This window comes from Microcebus murinus, chromosome 16 (assembly GCF_040939455.1).
Source record: "Microcebus murinus isolate Inina chromosome 16, M.murinus_Inina_mat1.0, whole genome shotgun sequence".
Lineage (NCBI taxonomy): Eukaryota > Metazoa > Chordata > Mammalia > Primates > Cheirogaleidae > Microcebus > Microcebus murinus.
In genome coordinates this window covers 28,157,671-28,176,520 of record NC_134119.1, presented here as the reverse complement: position 1 = coordinate 28,176,520, position 18,850 = coordinate 28,157,671, and the positions used below count along the sequence as shown (strand labels likewise).

General features: G+C 44.4%; 1 protein-coding gene across 2 annotated transcripts in view; it reads left to right on the top strand.

Moving 5' to 3' along the window:
• Nucleotides 1-11,733, top strand: part of PSMF1 (proteasome inhibitor subunit 1) — a 44,318-nt gene extending 32,585 nt beyond the window's left edge. For both annotated transcript variants that reach the window (XM_012755087.2, XM_076011005.1), the window contains 3 exons: nt 9,471-9,524; nt 10,637-10,795; nt 11,300-11,733. In XM_012755087.2, coding sequence (XP_012610541.1) covers nt 9,471-9,524; nt 10,637-10,795; nt 11,300-11,351 — 265 coding nt within the window. In that variant the 3' untranslated portion in view covers nt 11,352-11,733. The remainder of the gene's footprint in view (nt 1-9,470; nt 9,525-10,636; nt 10,796-11,299) is intronic.
• The last annotated feature ends 7,117 nt before the right edge of the window (nt 11,734-18,850 follow it).

Genomic DNA, 18,850 nt, shown 5'->3' with positions numbered 1-18,850 from the left:
ATTTCCTCCTTTTGAAGCATGTATCATCAACAGACAGTCTTGGCTTAGGTTATTCCAAGAACAAAGAGAAAGGTTATTCCAAGAACAAAGAGAAAGTTGGTGTGGCTGGAACAGAGTACACCAGTGGGGCAGAGAAATGGGAGGTGACACTGTGGGGTGAGCATAGGCCAATGCATGTAGAGCCATGGGGCCAAGATCAGAGCAGCAGGAAGCCACTGGATGGGTTTGACAAGGCATATTGTTTACATAAAAAAAAAAAAACCCTCTAGCTCCTTTATAGAGATGGACTACAGAGGGACTAGAGTAAAAATAGGAAAATAGGAAGACCAGGGAAGAGGCTGACACAGGCATCCTAGCAAGAAATAATGGTGGTAGGTGGTGGTAGTTAGGTAGGTGGATCTGGGGTATATTTGGAAGTATACCTGACAGGACTTGCTGATGGGTTGGCTTAATGAAGGGAGGAAAAATCAAGGATGATGCAAGGGTTTTTTTTTAGCCTAACTCATTTCTAATTTGGGCTACCATAACTAACGCTTCAGTGGACATACTTTCTATGCAACTTGGAGCATATCTCTGAATATTTCCTGTAGCATACATTCCTGTAGAATTAGTACATTAAGGACTAAGCCTAAGATTTTGACACATACTGCCCAGTTGCTCTCCTAAACAGTTATATTCTTTGGCATTCTCACTATGTTTCAGTGTTGTTTCCCTACCCTTACCATGTTGGAGTTAGTCTCGTTTTTTCTTCTAAATTACTTAAAAAAGCATCATCCCCATAACAGTTGCAAGCTAACTGAATGCGAAGTATAAGGTAAGTAGACTGGGGAAACTATTTACGGCATATGTGTATTAATTTTCTATTGCTGCAAAACAAATTGTCATAAACTTAGTAGCTTAAAACCTAATGCTCATTTGTTATCTTGTAGTTCTCTAGGTCAGGATTATGGATATGCTTGGCTCATTTCAGTCCCTGGCAGAATTCAGTTCCTCCTGGTTGTAAGACAGGTCCCATCCCTCCCCATCAGTTCCGTAAGACCTCCACATTTCTCCTCATGTGGCCTCCTCCATCTTCAAAGCCAGCAGTGGTGTGTGAGTCTCCTTTTCTGCCTTCCAGAGTTCTCTGGTTTTAAGAGTTCTTGTTATTAGATTAGCCTACCTAGATAATCTCCATTTTTTGAGATCAACAGTGCTGTATAACAAAATAATCACAGGTATAACAAAACAATCACAGGAGTGCTTTCTCATCATCACATTCTTCAGTTCCAGGAATTAGGAGTTGTAGAGTCTTGAGAGGGGACCAAATTCTGCCCACTGCATTCTGCCCTCTGACCTCCCAAATGTGAACTACATCTTTCCAACTCCAGACTTGCAAGAGTCTTACCTCATTATTACATTAACTCATCTTAACTGTATGTCATCGTCTAATTTTGTTGAGGCTCCATAGCATAACTCGTTTCCATCTATTAGCTAAAGAAACAAGTTATCAGCTCCCAGTGCTCCCATAACACAGTGGTGGGACAGACAGAGGGTTAGTTACCAATTTGTAACATAGAAAAAAAACAAGTGCATGAAAGTTATTACATACAATATTACTTATAGTTACACACACCCAGAAGCTATACCAATCTATAGTAGGAGATTAAGTAAAATTTTTTAATTTGCTACACTTGAGTAAATATTGTTGGCTATTAAAAATGTTAATAACACCTAGCACTTTGGAGGCCTAAGCGGAAGATTGCTTGAGCCCAGGAGTTTGAGGTTGCAGTGAGCTATGATGGCCGGGTATGGTGGCTCACGCCTATAATCCTAGCACTCTGGGAGGCCAAGGCAGGAGGATCACTTGAGGTCAGGAGTTTGAGACCAGCCTGAGCAAGACTGAGACACCATCTCTACTAAAAGTAGAAAAAATTAGCCAGGTGTGGTGGCATGTGCCTGTAGTCCTAGCTACTCAGGAAGTTGAGGCAGGAGGATTGCTTGAGCTCAGACGTTTGAGGTTGCTGTGAGCTAGGCTGATGCCACAGCCCTCTAGCCTAGGCAGCAGAGCGAGACTCTGTCTCAGAAAAAAAAAAACAGTTGTATTAGTAACTGTTAAAATTAGTTACTGTAACAGTTAAAATGTTAATAACAAAGACAACTTGGGAAATAAATGCAGGACCTATGTGGATGAAAATACAGGAAATTCAAAATTATAATATAATTGTATAAAAACACACTTGTTAAAGGAGACTAGAAAAGAATAGCAAAAATAATCATTATGTCAGATTATGGATGACATTTTTCTTTTCTGAATGCTTTATAATTTTTTAGTATAATTTTTGTATATCTTTTGTCTCTTTCTCTTTCTTTAAAAAAAATCTTTAATTGCTTAACCTAAATGCAGTATTTCCCAACCCTTCCCAGTCTCTGGTTCACTCTTGAACTCATAGGCTATCCTCAGAGTGGGGAAAAGGAAAGGTTTATTGCCCCATTTTGTCAGGGCACTGTGACTGGTGCTATTCTTGGTTATGTACACACACACACACACACACACACACTTCTCTACAGTTACTGGCATCTCTACTTCCCCAATCCTAAGTTTCCACACTTGGCAAAACAAGATAAAATAAACCCAGACCACGAAAATTCCACAGCTGAACTTGTACCCTGACTGGGAAACAGCCTAACCATCTGTACTCCCCAGGCCAGCAGTGTTAGATATGATCCCCCTGGGAGCTTAGGAAAAATGCAGAATCTTGGGCCCCACTCTTGATCTATTGATTTAGAACCTAAAATGCAAGCTCTCCCACTGATTTGTGTGCACGTTACAGTTTGAATAGCACTAGCCTAGGTGGTTCAAACAACACTGGGGAATTAGGGGTTAGGATCTCAGGTCGTTGCTGCTGGGTGCTCCATGAAAGCACAGCTGGAGAAGCCTGGTGTGCAGGTAGAGCATTCACACCCAGCAATCAGCCATGGGTGTAGACCAGCAGCTGCATTCAAAGCAGCCATATTGGTGTTCTGCACTGATTAAGGGGGTTCTATAAAGTCCTTTAAATAGCCTATTGAAACAAAATAAATAAATAAAAAGAAGGTTCTGTTCTGGAAAAAGCACATTCCATCCTCACTTTCCCACTCATTGCAGTAGCTGTGTGAGGACTTTGCAAAGTCTTCAGATTGGGAAAGCAGATTGGAGAAGGGTAGAGTTAAAAGTACCACCAATTAGGCAGTGAATTCACCTTTGTCCCCTTTGTTATCTTCCAGTCTGAATTCAGAGAAGCCCAAAATGAGGAAGTAGACAGTGCTCCAGGAAAGCCCTGCACTTCTGCCTAAAGGGATAGGAAGGGTATCTACTAATGCTCCGAGAGCATAGGGAAAATCTGTTTTTATTTTTTCTTTTCTCCATTCATTTGTACCTTAGCCTGTGGCAGTCTGAAAACACCCAAAGGTAAGCAAGAAGAACCTTCCTTTCTAATAAGAGGACTTGTGGTCTCAGGAGCATGAGGCAAACCAACAGTTGCTTTTTTCCCCTTCCTTTTTCTTCCCTCCATTTGATTCTAGACACTGGCACAGTGATGGGAAGAGCATGGCAGAGCAGGGTAAATAAAGCCCCAGCTTTCTGGCCATAAGACCCAAAAGGGAGCCCCCTAGGGAAATGGAAAGTACCAAGGAGACCACAGAGAGGGAAGAGCTCAGAAAGCACCCCATAAAATTGTTATGGCCCTACCCATACACTGTATATAAGTGGATCTGATCCTAAATAGCATACCAGAGACTTTGAGAACAGAACTACAGGATAGCCCACTGTTCAGGTCCCAGACTGGCCACCAGATAGCACACACACGTATAGCTCTGAGTAGTAGTGCCAAGGCTTCAGAAACAGAATTGACATTGAAATTAGAACTTAAAGCCCAAACCCAGTTGGTTGATTGCCTGCTAAACCAAAAATACCAGGATTTCCCCAAAGCCTATTGGAAAATGTTGAAAATGTCTGGGATAAAGTCCAAAATTACTGAGCATAAGAGAACCAAGAAAATTTCAGCTCACCAAAAGACAATCAACAGATGCCAATACCGAGATGACACACACAGATGTTAGAATTATCTGACAGAATTTAAAGCAACTATTATTATAAAAATGCTCTTAAGAAGTGAGGGCAAACAGTCTTAAAACGAATGAAACAATAGAAAGTCTCAGCAAATAAACAGAAGATGTAAAGAAGAACCAAATAGAAATTTTAGAACTGAAAAATATAATAATCAAAATAAACACTCACTGGATGACTAAGCAGAATGGGTTTGACTGAGGAGTCAGTGGACTTGAAGATAGATCAATATAAATTATCCTATCTGAACAACAGAGATAAAAAAGATTTAAAAATAAAGTCTAAGGGACCCGTGTGACAATAATAAAAAGTCAAACACTGGGACCATGGAAATCATAGAAGGCGAGGAAAAAAAGTGCAATACAGAGAATTATTTAAAGAAAATAATGGCTGAAAACTTCAGATTTGGAAAAAGACATAACCTACAGATTCAGAAAGCTCAGCAAACCCTAAGTAGGATAAACCCAGAGAAGTCCCTGCCCAAACATATCATAATCAAACTGCTAAAACGTAAAGACAAGAAAAATCTTAAGGCCAGGTGCAGTGGCTCACACCTGTAATTCTTGTACTCTGTGAGGCCGAGGTGGGAGGATTGCTTGAGATCAGGAGTTTGAGGCCAGCATGAGCAAGAGTGAGACCCCACCTCTACTAAAAATATAAAAAATTAGCTGGGTGTGGTGGCACATGTCTGTAGTCCCAGCTGATTGGGCAGCTGAGGCAGGAGGATTGCTTTAGGCAACAGAGCCAGACTCTATCTCAACAACAACAACAAAAAAAAGAAAAACAAAAAAAATCTTGAAAGCAGCTAGAGAAAAACAACGTATTATTCATAGAGGAACAAGGATTTTAATGATTGGGAATTTCTCATTAGAAACCAAGAAAACCAGAAAAAAAGTAGTGCAGCTAAAGTATGGAGGAAAAAGAACTGTCAACCCAGAATTCTATATCCAGTGAGTATTTCACCTTTGTTTCTGAAGGATATTAAGATATTCCTAGTGAAAAGAAACTAAGAGCATTCACAGTTAACAGGTCTTCTCAAAAGGAATAACAAAAGGAAGTTCTTCAGACAGAAGAAGGGAAATGATACCAGATGGAAACTTGGAACATCAGGAATAACAGGAAGAGCAATAGAAATAGTAAATATGTGGGTAAATATTATAGACTGTTCTCTTACATTCTCTAATATGTTTTATAGTTGAAAGCAAAAATTATGAGATTGTCTGATGGGGTTTTCAATGTATGTAGAGGTACTATATGACAACCATAATATAAAGAGGGGAGAATAGAGGCGCCTATGTGTGCTGGTAAGGTTTCTGCATTCCACTTGAAATGGTAAAATACTGTTTCTAAGTAGACTGTGAAAAGTTGAGCAGATAGTAATCTCTTGAGCAACCGCTAAAAAAACTATACAAAGAGATAGTCAAGTTAAAATTATAAAAATAGGAAACAGCAACAAAAAAGACGGAACAATTGGAAAATCAATAATAAAATGGTAGTTCTAAATCTAAACATAACAATAATCACATTAAAGGCAAATGGGCCGGGCGCGGTGGCTCACGCCTGTAATCCTAGCACTCTGGGAGGCCGAGGCGGGCGGATTGCTCGAGGTCAGGAGTTCGAAACCAGCCTGAGCAAGAGCGAGACCCCGTCTCTACTATAAATAGAAAGAAATTAATTGGCCAACTAATATATATACAAAAAATTAGCTGGGCATGGTGGCACATGCCTGTAATCCCAGCTACTCGGGAGGCTGAGGCAGGAGGATTGCTTGAGCCCAGGAGATTGAGGTTGCTGTGAGCTAGGCTGATGCCACGGCACTCACTCTAGCTTGGGCAACAAAGCGAGACTATGTCTCAAAAAAAAAAGGCAAATGGTCTCAACACACCAATTAAAAGAGCATGGGTTTTGAAGTTGGGCAGGCATAGTATAAATCCTACCTTTGCCATTGGTCTTGTGCAAGAAACCTTCTCTGGGCCTCAGTTTCCTCATCTGTAAAATGGGGATAATAATCATACCTACTGAGAGAGCTGCTGCAAAGATAAGATAATGTGTGTAAGAGACTCAGCACATTCCATTCATCTGTCAAAAATGTAGGGGAGAAACATTTGCTTATATATGCAGAATATCTTTGGAAAGACATATAAGAAACTGGTGTCATTGCTTGTCTGTGGGAAGACTTGGTGGGCTGGGAGACAGGGATATAAGGGAGATTTTTTACTATTACGGCTCCACAATCTCTTGACTACAATTCTGAAGTCAAAAGATCTCTCAAATGTTTGCTTCATAAACTTAGTTGCAAAACCTAACCTGAAATGGCACAAAGCTCTTTATATATTTCATTTATCTCATGTAAGTGTTAATATCTATTCATTTTGCAGAAATATTAGGATATCAGTTATAGGGTGCTGCTTGGAATATTATACAAAATATGTTGTTGTACCTATCTAACCTTTCTAAAATATGAAAAAATACCAAATTCCAAAACACATCTAGCAACTGGTGACTGCATTTCTTCAGAAAGTTAAATTTTAAAAATTAATCTTTTAAAAACTAAATTAAAAAAAACCTAAATTTGGCACAGCATCTGACACAAAGCAAGCTCTCAGTAAATAGCAGTGGCTGCTGTTATTCCCTTCTTCCAGGCCTTTCCTGTCAACAAATCTGTTCATGTCCAAAACTACATTTCACCATCATGGCAGACCCTGTGAGTGTTACTACTTAAATTTTGTATCTTAAAAGACTGAGGTACAGTAGTTTTGTGGCAGGCCCTGCCAACCAGCTAGATAATCCTAAACTCAAAGTCCAGAGTACATCTTCTGACTCCCAGTCCTGAGAGTTACTTCACCAGGCCACTTCAGCCATAAGAAAGATGTCAGCTGAATTTGTGTGCCAAAGGTGGGTGTGTTGCTTTTATGTAAGAGAACAGGGGAGCACAGAAGGAGGAAATATATGTGTTATAGCTGGAACGTACTGCCCCAGTGGGCCCAGCCATGCAGTTTTTTCTGCAGGGTTAGCATGGCTCACTCTTTCCTTCAGTTGGCTACCAAATGAAGTAGTAGGTGCTTGAGTACACAGGCCATGTACAAAAATGACTTTTTAAAAAATCCCTAGAGTCTTATTTAGCACATCTAACACTGAGACTCAGCCAAGGGGGTTATGGAAAGAAAGACAGATCCTTGTGCTATTTGAAATGTATTCTAAGGGTGTACACAATGAGTCACTGCGTGTGTTGCAGTGAGCCTGTGCTGAGTGTGAGCCTACTGAATATGCTGTGACAGTGTTGAGTACACAGATGATTGGGGTGGGCCCTACAGCTGCTCTGTAGCCGCCTTTGTTCTCTGCTGCTTCCCTCCTCTCCACACTCTGGTCCAGAGAGAAAAATAGAGATGGCTGCTTATTTCAGGAACAATCAAGGCTCTTTATTCCCTGACCTTTTAATAGCCTCTAGAAGCCCCCTCTGTTTTCTGCTTTGTAGGGAGGGGGCTCACCTCATGGAACCAGGTAAGAGGCTTGCTGCCCTCCTGGCACCACCTGGTCTACCTCCAGTGAGACAGGAGGCTGGAGAACACCAGAAATTTTTACTACTGGCTGCAGGAACCAGGACTTGGGAACAGTAACCTAGGTCAGGAAAAATTCCTTCCCTTGGGAACCTGGCCTAGTCCACTTACCTTGCAATATTCTTTCCAGCCCACTAGGTGGAACTGACTGGATTCTTTGGATTTTTTCCCAGTTCTCAAATGGCTCTTACCTATAAGCTTGGATTAGCGGCTGTTTATAAGGCTTTCCTGAGGTCTGGCGAGCTCCGCCCATACCCCAGAACTGCAGGTATCAGGTTTGTATTGCTCAGCAGGGCTCCAACACTGATTCCAAAGCACGGGGTGTTTTTTTTGGTTTTTTTTTATTATGAGACAGAGTCTTGCTGTCACCCAGGCTAGAGTGCAGTGGTGTCATCATAGTTCACTGCAACCTCAAACTCTTGGGCTGAATCAATTCTCCTGCCTCAGCCTCCCAAGTAGCTGGGACTACAGCCGCACACCACCGTGTCTGGCTAATTTTTCTATGTTTTGTAGAGACAGGGTCTCGCTCTTGCTCAGAGCTCTTGTATAGGCTTGTGATCTTGAACTCCTGACCTCAAGCAGTCCTCCCACTTCAGTCTCCCAGAGTGCTAGGATTATAAGTTTGAGCCACTGTGGCCGCAAAGCACACTTTTTAAAATACTAAATTTTTTATTATTGTATCTATATCCTTTATAGAAAAAATGAAGTATAAAGTGGAAACTCACCACCTAGGAGTAACTGTCACTGTTTACACTGTCAGTATGCTTCTTTCTATTGTTGTTTATACACAAACACACATTTTTCTTAGTTGATTTCCCTAGGCTATTGATAATCTCCTTTTCCCCCACACTTAACAACTAGAGCATGAACATTTTTCCACATCATTTTTAAAACATTCTAAGAACATTATTTCTGTTGTTTTCATGGCTGCATTTAGGGATATACCATGATGTACCTAACTGATCCCCATTTAGGCTGATTCAAGTTTCGTTGATTAAAGTTTTACTGGATATATTTTAATTTGAATTCTGTGTTCTTTCTTTAAGATAGATACCTAAACATAAACTTAGATCATAGAATATAAAGGTATATGACTTTCGAGTGATAGATTATATTTTGTGTGTATATATATTAGAGAATATAGAATTGTTCTGTGGAATCCATGCACTCATTTATGCTCCTTCTAGCTCATGCATTCTCAGTAAAGGAAAAAATTGGTTCTTGGTAGGACAAAGGGGTTTGTCCTAGAGATTACAATGGTTTGTGCCCCTCCAGCAGGCTACAGTGTGTACACAAATATATAGTATATGTGTGATACTAAAGTTTCATACAGAGACCATAATGACAAAAGATTGAGAAGCACTATTGTAGTTATATATGACTCCACACATCTGTCTCACTCCACCTTGAAATCTTTTAAATCTTAGCCTTGGAATTTTGGTTTTTGGTTTTAGAATAAAACTGTTCTGATACAAAACTTCTTGGTTATTTATATGAAGTTGAGGAATTTAACAAATGTGTGAATAAAATAAAATTCATCTGGAGTTTACCACTGTTAATATTTTTATCTTTATACAGAATTGAGCTCATCCATGTTTTAGCTTTGCGTTCCATCCTTTTCACATAATTGCCATTGAAATATTAAAAGTGTTAATCTGGGCCACAGACCACTTGAAATATCCCTTGTGCTATGATCTCATGTAGGGGTTTTCCCTGTCCTCCATGCCTAGTGGTGCATTTGTGACCCCACAGGCATCAGGTTCTGGCTTCTGGGAGCCCAGGCACTGGCTGCTCTGGGACTTGCGATAATTGTCCCTTGTTTGTTTCAGGTGTGATCCCCTGGGCCAGTTTGCTGTCGGTGGAGAAGACCTAGACCCATTTGGGTGAGTACTGTTGGGGAGGTGGTAGCAACACAGCTTGCTTTCGTGGCTTTTCAGCCCTAGCTCATCTTCTAATTTTAGAGTTTTTCATCAGTCTCTTCCTTTGGGGTGAAGGAGGCAATTGTTGCTGAGCTCTGCCACACGGAGAGCAGTGCAGGAGAGCTCTGAGTGCTGCCGGAAGCTGAGCAAGCCCAGCAGGCGGCTCCTCAGTTGTTTCCCAGCCTCCCCCCCCCCCACCCCTCCCACAAACACACACCTAGTGGAGGACAGTGGCCCTGCTTTGGATGGAAGGATACTAGAGGATTTATTGGGTGCATATGGTGGGCCACAGACCTTAGGGAAGCTCAGGGCCATTCAGACCTCACTTAATAAAGACAGGACTCTGGTTCTTGCCATACACCTAACAGAGTTCTGGCAGCTTCAGCTATGTGCCATCTTCCCTGAACGATTCACACTGGATTGTAACTTCTGCTGCAGAGTGACCCCAACTTTAGCATTTCATTCCTAGACAGAGGGGAAATCACTTAAATCTACAATGCAGCTTGAGCAGTGACCTCAAAATTTGGGGAACATCAGCCCATTCATCCTAGTTTGAGCACATGAGGTCAGGTCCATGGAACTCAGTGAGCAACAGATGCTATCAGGAGCAGGACTTGGGCCACCCACAGTCAAAAATTGCCCTGAGGCAAGGAGCAAAAAAACCTAGCATCATGAATTGTCTCAATGCTATTATTAGTCCTTAGATCTAGAGAGTGCCCTCCAGAGCCTTGCGAGGGTTCTGCATTGACCCTGGCCAGTCCTGGCTCCTGTTCTTGATCAAATTGGCCCCCTTGGGTGTGGGACATGGCAGGGACCTCAATTTTGTGGGCTCAGGGAACCCTATAGAACCAAGCCCTGCAGAACCAGAAATACTTAGCAATAAGGTGTGCTTTTTGTATAGGCTTGTGTTCTGGCTCTTGCCCACTTCTTGGTGGCTCTCAGGCAGCCATCCACATGTCTGCGTAGACTATCTAGAATAGACATCCAGTCATTCTTAGTCTATGCTCACCTCTCTCGCCTCTTCTCCAAGGGCAGTCCCTGCCACACCTGCTTACCTATCTCTCTTCTTGCCTCAGGTGTCGGAGAGGTGGCATGGTCGTGGATCCCCTGAGGTCTGGCTTCCCAAGAGCACTTATTGACCCATCTTCAGGCCTCCCGAACCGACTTCCTCCAGGCGCTGTGCCCCCAGGAGCTCGCTTTGACCCCTTTGGACCCATTGGGACCAGCCCATCTGGGTAGGTAGTCACTCAGGTATGCTGATAAGTAGGACCTACTTCAGCAATGCAGGTTTCTGGCCTTAGGCACAGAGTTGCCACTCCCTCTGCTTATTGCTGCCAAGAGAGTAGTCTCCTCCAGGCCCTGCCTGATTCCTCCCTGGAGCCTTCCAGGAGCTCCCTATTCCTTAGTGCCTCCCTTCCCCCAGCTTTCCTCCAGGGAGGACTCAGGAGGAGGAGGAGGAACTAACAGTTCTTGAAAGTTAAGTGTGTGTCAGAAACTTATTGGATCCTTATATCAACTGTCTCGGGTAGATAGTACTGTCCACATTTTACAGACTCAGAAATTGAGGCCCTGAAAGATTAGGTGACTTATTCCAGATGGGGGAGTCAAACCCACGCCGTCTGGCTCTAGAGAACATGCTCTTAAATTCCATGCACCACCGTACCATTCTGGGTCGTATCTGCCTGTGTGCCCCTGGCCCCTCCACCACTCCAACTCATCAGCCCCTCTTTCCATTCCAGACCTAACCCAGACCATCTCCCCCCGCCGGGCTACGATGACATGTTCCTGTGAAGGCCTCAAGAATGTAACATCCCAGCCTTCCCTCCACTCTCCTGGAGCTGCCACCGCCGGCCCTATCAGCAACCGTGTTCTTGCGGGCTGGGGGCAAGGGACTCTGCCCATGTGTTTGCAGGCTGGCTGGGATTGCTTCCCCACCCCTTACCAGACCCAAGGCACCTGCTGCAGCTTTCCACCTGGCTGCATATAGGTCCCAAAGAGAAATCAGTGTGTCTCTTTCACCACCAGCTCCTCCCCACCTCCCAAGGGGTACTCCGGCAACATATATCCTTGACCTAATGCAGTCCCAGCGGCAGCCCTATGAGAACAGAATGCATTTTGGATGTTATTATTAAGAACGAAATGTCAATACAAAATTCATGTTGCCGTTCTCCCACTTTTCTTTTTAGTTTATTGCACATCCCCTTCCAGTCTTTTTAGGGCTAAATGATGCTTTTCCTGCCCAGGGCCCATTCTTGCTTCTCAGGCACCTTTCTTTCCTAAATTGCTGTTGCTCCTGACATCATGAAGATGGGTCCCAGTGTGGCTGCATGGATGGAAATGAATGGCTAGAAATTTCACAAGGGCAGGCACATTGTCGAAAGATGGCAGCATTCTGGTGAGGGCAGAACCCTCCAGTTGTTCCTGTCTGGGTCCATCTGTGCCTGGGCAGCAGCAGTCTGTAAGCAGAGGAATAAACCAAATAGACCTGAATGCCAATCTCATTTTGCCACTAACTGAGTGACCCTAAGCAAATCCCTTCTCCTCTTAGGGCCATGTGCCCACCTGTGAAAATCAGAGGTGCCTTTCCTGCTCCAAACATTCTCATGTCTTCCTCCGTACAACAACCCCTAGAAACCGAGGCAAAAGGAAAAGGATGAAGGTTCCAGGTGTTATGTGATACTCACCTGTAGAGTCTGTGACTGATTCTTGGCCCTCTTGGGTCCCAGGGAGGAGTAAGGAGCCCCAGCCTCTGGAAGCCTGTGCCCTGTGTCCAAGCCCACCTGACCTTTGGTGTTCTCCGGATCCTTTTCAGCCCGAGGCCTGACAGACGTGGGCAGTGATGAGCCCTTGTGCTGGAGTGGAAAGAGCACCACAGAGCAGCAGGCTGAGAGGCACAGGATCGAGGCGCTAGTCACTTCTGCTCCACAACTAGTCTTTCAACCACGTGCGAGTCCTTTCATTTCCCCGCTCCTTGGATGCCTTCCCCTAAATTAGAGTGTATTATTTACCGGTAGGCAGCAGGCTACCATAGCTTTTCAGAGGTGTTTGCTAGGCTATTTTCTATAGCCTAAGATTGACTGACTGCTCAGCTAAGAATGGATAGGGGTACACTAAACTGACAGGCCCAGGGTCAGTCTCAGATGGATGGTGGGCCTACATGGAGAGGCTAGCACGAGCAGCTCTCTAGGTATTTCTGACGGTCCCATGCCAAGCACTGATTTAGTAAAAGACCCTGGAGACAAGGGAGCTGACTACCTTAAAGCCTTTAAAACATCACTGTTCTGGAGAAAAACCTAGAGATGAGGCAGAGGTGCAGTGCAGTCAGTAATCATTACCTTCTTCCTTGAAGGCTGGCAAATGGTGGCATGTTAGTTTTTGCTTTGGAATTGGACCACACCTTCAACCAAAAGGACTTGGAACAATTTGCACATAAAAACATCCTTTATTATAAAAGAAAGCATTTAAAGGAATATCAGACTAGAGACCATCAGACAGTGGGGAAAGGGTGTAACTTTTAGGACCCTGATTTGAGGAAAAGACAAAACTTAATAAATTTGCCACTGAGATTTTCTAGTAGCAAAGGTCGAAAAGATAGTCATGTACATAATTCTGTTTTCTGGAAACAGAAAATTGAGCGATTCATCTGCAGAATCAGCCATTTTTTGTGTAGGTCTCCTTGCATCAAGGATACTAGGAAACACAGATGATGTCTTAGATGTTATTTGGCGGAAAGTAAGTGGAGTTCTTAGGAACTTCCAAGTCAAGCTGTTGGTGTTTGTTTTGGTCTGGGCCATTTTTCTCCTTTGATACATGAGTAATGACCAAGCAGCAATATTTCAGGTCTATGTTTTGTAGAACCCAAAAGATTGGAGCCTTAACAATAAACATCAGCACTTAATAACCGGTTCCTCTTTTTTTTTTTTTTAATAATAATAGCTTTATTGAGATGTAATTGACATACCCATGAAGTTCATCCTTCTAAGGTATACAATTCAGTGGATTTTAGTATATTCACAGTGTTGTACATCCATCACCGTATATAATGCCTGAACATTTCACCACCTCAAAAAGAAACTTCATCCCATTAGCAGTGACTCCTCATTCCCCCCCCTCAGCCCCAGGCAACCACCACCACCTTCTATCTTTAAAGATGTGCCTATTCTGCACAGTTCTCATAAACGGAAGCATTCCATATGTGGTCTTTCATTTAGCATAATGTTTTCTAGATTCATTCATGTAGCAGTACTTCATTCCTTTTTATGGTTGAATAATACATTGTTTGGACATATTACATTTTGTTTATCCGTTTATCAGTTGACAGGCAGTTGAATTTGTTTTTGCTGTTATGAATAATTGTGCTATGAACATTCATGTACAAGTTTTTGTGTAAACAGATGTTTTCACTTCTCTTGGGTATATACGAAGGATTGGGATTGCTGGATCACGTGGTAACCCTATGTTCTACTTTTTGAGGACCTGCCAGGCTGTTTTCCACAGGAGCCACATCAGTTCCCATTCCCACCAGTAATGCGTGAGGGTTCCAGTTTCTGCTCATCTTCACCAACACTTGCTATTCTTCATGCTTATAACCATCCTAGTGGGTGTGAAGTGGCATCCCACTGTGGTTTTTTTTTCTCTTTATTTTTAAAAAGGAGAATTTTGACCTAGGCCAAGCAAGGCAGAGATCAGAGCCAGTCCCCACTTGGGGAACAGACCATGGCTTTGATAAGAGCCACCTTGGGGTGCATATGGCTGGTGAGCTATAGAGGAGTTGGGTTTGACTTTTGGGGATGGGCTGGGCTGGGTGTGATACAGGACAGGTTCTGTCTCTAGGGAAGTTCCCGTGACCTTTTCAGGTTTAGAGAGATTCACAATATCACTTTTCTTGGTTTGAAATGTCATTGTTCATCCAGTTACTTTACAAGAAGAATAAAAGTCTGGTTCTAAATCATTGTTTTTCATGCTGAAGTGCCATAGACCACTTGGGCTATTTCAGCCCCCACATCTGACCTTCTCTTCCTTGGCTTGTCTCCTCCCAGTTCTCAGAACTGGCTGTGATTCTTATTGCATTTATCTATGGAATCATGAGCTGCTATCACGAGTCTCTTAAGACCGAAACTCCAAGAATGTGTTGTGCTCACAATGGAGGCTACATTCCTGTGCTGGATGGCCAGTGCCTATTGACACATAGTTAGAGAACAGCTAGCAAGTCCCAACAACCTTACTTTGGAACCCAGCTTCCCTCATGGCCTCCCTTCTGCCATCATTAATGCCATTCTGTTACTGATCCATGCTTCTCTTCACAGGAGGAAAATTAGAATCTGTGGAGCAATTCATGTTTTCTGTCACCTAATCTTGTCTACTTTGTTACAGTTCCAATAAGACAGGTCCCACTACCAAGGAGAGGAAAGATTCCCTACATGCGTATCCCCAGTTTTCTCTGTCATAACACTTGCATGCTTCTAGGCCATGATCAACTTTTTGCACCAAAGCAGAGACTCAAACGCAGGCTTCCAAGTCTCCACCCCTTGGTTGCCTTTGGGATAATACAAGGCACACCCCAAGTCACTCTAGCTGTGCTTCACCCTGAATCTGCCCTGAGGAGTGGGTCATAGGCAAGGGTGGCAGGCTGGATGGTAGGCAGTGAGGGGTGGCAAGGCCCAGGTAACTGAGGACAGACCCTAGAATTCAAAAAGCCAGGGAAGAGGTTTGAATACCTGACTCAGTGGCAGTAGAAGGTGCAAAGTGGAGGGCCCAGTCCCTGCTTAGAGGAACACGAGGTTGACGGTACAGAGGACACTGGATGACCACGTGAATACTGTTTTAGATGAGCTACATAAGGTGAGTGTTGTGAGAGTCACAGTGTGACGGGGGTTCAGAGAGATGAGAGAGTGAGAGGGTCCTGCTGAAGGTTTAGTCCTCTAGTTCAGCTGCAGTACACAAACTAATGTAGTTTTTTTAACCAAAAAGGTTAGGGTCCAGAGAGCAGCAGGATGACATCATCATTACCATGATTTGGGGAATAGGAGCTCCAGAGCCACACAGAAACTGCCTACATCTGCACCAGAAAGTGGATGCCCTTCATACTACCATCTTGACCCCACTCACTCAGCTCAGTTCCAAGTTCAGGGTTCAGTTGAATGCATCTGATTTGTTGGAACCTACATTGCCTCTCAAACCATGTGGCAAGGGATGTGGGGAAAATTTCTTTATTCCCTCTTCCCACCACTACATTCAGAAGGGGGCATTGGGACAGAGCTCTGGCAAGCCAATCTGTCTGCCTGCACCTTGGACCATGACATAGATGGGTACCACAGCCTTGCATGCCCAAGATGCCTGCTCTGAGTACATGTCAGTGCATGCTGGGCCCCAGTCCAGATCTCGAGGGGAGGGCCTTCAAATCTGTTTCTACAAGTTCCTCTTGTGATTCATATAATCACTCAAATTTGAGAACTGAGAAAGGAGGGAAAGACCTTCTACATCCTGGCTGCTCAGACCAGCAACAGCAGCATCACCCAGGAACCTGTTAGAAACAGAATCCGAGCCCCACTCCAGACTTACTGCATGAGAATCTGCATTTTAACAAGTTCTCCATGTGACTCATGCACAGTAAAGTTTGAGAAGCCCAGGTGTATGAATTGTATGTCTTCTTCCTTCACCTGGATATCAGGTACAAAGAATTGAGTTTATCTTCTTGGTTGATGGCACATTATTATGAATGCATGCGAGAGCTTTTCATTTTAAGTTTTCCCTAATTTTACCCCAGTATCCCCTCCATTCCCTTGCCTCCCTGGGTCACTCAGATGTGTTTCATCTGTCTTTAGAAATGCAGTACACTTATAAGATGGCACATATTATATCTTCATATCATAACCATAATGAGATATTATCCCCATTTTCTAGCCCAGAAAAAGAGGGTTTTGAAAAGTCCAGTAATTTGCTCAAGGCCAAGCAGGTACCTCAGAATCAGGCAGACGTGAGTATGACTCTCAGCCCACTGTGTGCACTTTCTCACGACCATCATCCCGATCTGCAGGATCTAACCCCAAAATGTGTCTTATGAAGAGGTAGTTGAGACCTGGTGGGCGTGGCTGGCCACTATTATTACTGCAGCCATATGGGAGGATGTGGGTAGGGCTCAAGAACAAAGAGGAGAGGAACCTTGGGCTGCCGCCCTCACTCCCAATGCAGGAAACAAGCATTTATCTGGTGCTAGGCCTCTCATCTCATGTAGTACCCTAACAACCCAAGGTAAATTCTTAGTGGCATTAGTCAAGGTGCTGGACCCCTGGGTGTGGGTGGCGGAATTGTGATTGGAAGCCAGGTCAGCCTAGTTCTAAAGCCAGTGCTCTTTTCAGTAGAACTGCTGTACCCAGACCTCACACCTTCTCCAGGTGAGAAGCATGGATGCCTGGGCAAACTCATTTCAGAAGCTGGAAAACCAAATCAGGATTATGAAAAAGGAACAGTGCTGCCTAATTTCCAAGATGGTCTAAGACTCCTAAATCAGTCCTGCTTGCAGAGTGGGCCTCATGTTTCCAAGTACTTCCATCCACAGCCGCAGTCCCAGAACACCCCAGCTAGAAGGAGCGTCTGAAGCCGCCCAGCACAGCCTCCATTCCACAGGGGAAGAAACAGGTCCAGGAAGCCCCTCTGTGAGGGTGAGCCCTTGAGAGGCTTCTCTGTGCAGGGCTCTGTCACCTGACCCCAAGTACTGCTCACCTGGGCCCTCTGAGTTTAGTAGGATGGAAGCTACTCTTTTCTACCGATCAGGCGAAAGAACAGGTTGAGGGCCGTTGAGTGACTTTCCCAAAGCCACACAGACCACAGAAATCCTGGCTCCAATTTCAAGGTTTTCCAACTAAACATTTCCCAAGACAGTTATGGAGGTCCCTGAGTGACAAAAATATGAGGGTCCCATTCCTTTCCACCTCCTTCTCCCCTCAGCTAGGCTTAGTGTTAAGACAAAGGTGCCGTAGAGGTTCAGCACCCTGGTCAGCGCCCACCTTTCCTGGAGCGGCTGGAGGGAGGACTTTGGTCCAGATTAGGCCAAACAGTGTCTGCTGCTCCCCAGTCCAGGATGGCTCTCTCCTGGAAACAGGCAGGCATTCCGAGAGGAGGGGACCTGTCCTACCTCAACTATAGCCTGGCCCTCTCCCTCTCCTTCAGATTAGACCCACAGGAGCAGTTTCATCCCTTAGGCTACTTGGTTCCCACGACATTGATTCAAGTGAGGGACCTATACAGAGACGGATAGGCCAGGAGCCTGAGCCGTGGTGACACTGGGAAAGTCCTGTCCCATTTGGATTTCCTCATCTATAAAGTGGAGATAAGGATGGACCTTGCTCTCCCAAGATCCTGACCACCTGTGAGATTCCATGACTCTAAGTGGGCTATGGGCCTGATGGGGTTCAGTGCCACCCCCTTACCTGCCCTCCTCTTCTCCCCCAGAACCTCCCAATTCACATGTAAATCACAGGTTTCAAAGTGCCAGCCCACAGGCCGGGCATGGTGGCTCACGCCTGTAATTTTAACACTCTGGGAGGCCAAGGCGGGTGGATTGCTCGAGGTCAGGAGTTCAAAACCACCCTGAGCAAGAGCGAGACCCCGTCTCTACTATAAATAGAAAGAAATTAATTGGCCAACTAATATATATAGAAAAATTAGCCGGGCATGGTGGCGCATGCCTGTAGTCCCAGCTACTTGGGAGGCTGAGGCAGAAGGATTGCTTGAGCCCAGGAGTTTGAGGTTGCTGTGAGCTAGGCTAATGCCACGGCATTCACTCTAGCATGGGCAACAAAGCGAGACTCTGCCTCAAAAAAAAGAATACTTTACTTACATTTTTCATCTGTTCAATCGCCATCTCTCCAAAGCCTAGCACAGAGTGGGTGCTCAAATCTTAGTCGAAAGAATGAATGAAGGACACTTGGATGGGCAACATTCAAGTGATCTGCGAATCTTGCAGCTCAGCAAGCCTCCAGCTGGGAGGCCGGCCCCATTTTTGAGCTTGCCCTCATCTCTGTTAGTGATTAAATTAGCCCTTGTCTAGGGATGGGGTGGGGGGTGGATGTCTGGCCCCAGAAGGTAGCATCTCATCGGACACTCCCTTGTTCTCAGCTTTGGCCTCAGCCACAATTCTCAGGCAGTGGGATAATCCCTCTCAGCACCCTTTTACTCATGCAAAGTCCAGCTGTCCAGCTGCTCTTGAAAACTCAGGAGCTCTGGCAACGCTGAGCCCATCCACCACAGGGTAACTGCCAGCTAGAACTGGAGCGGGCACCCCCTTTGAT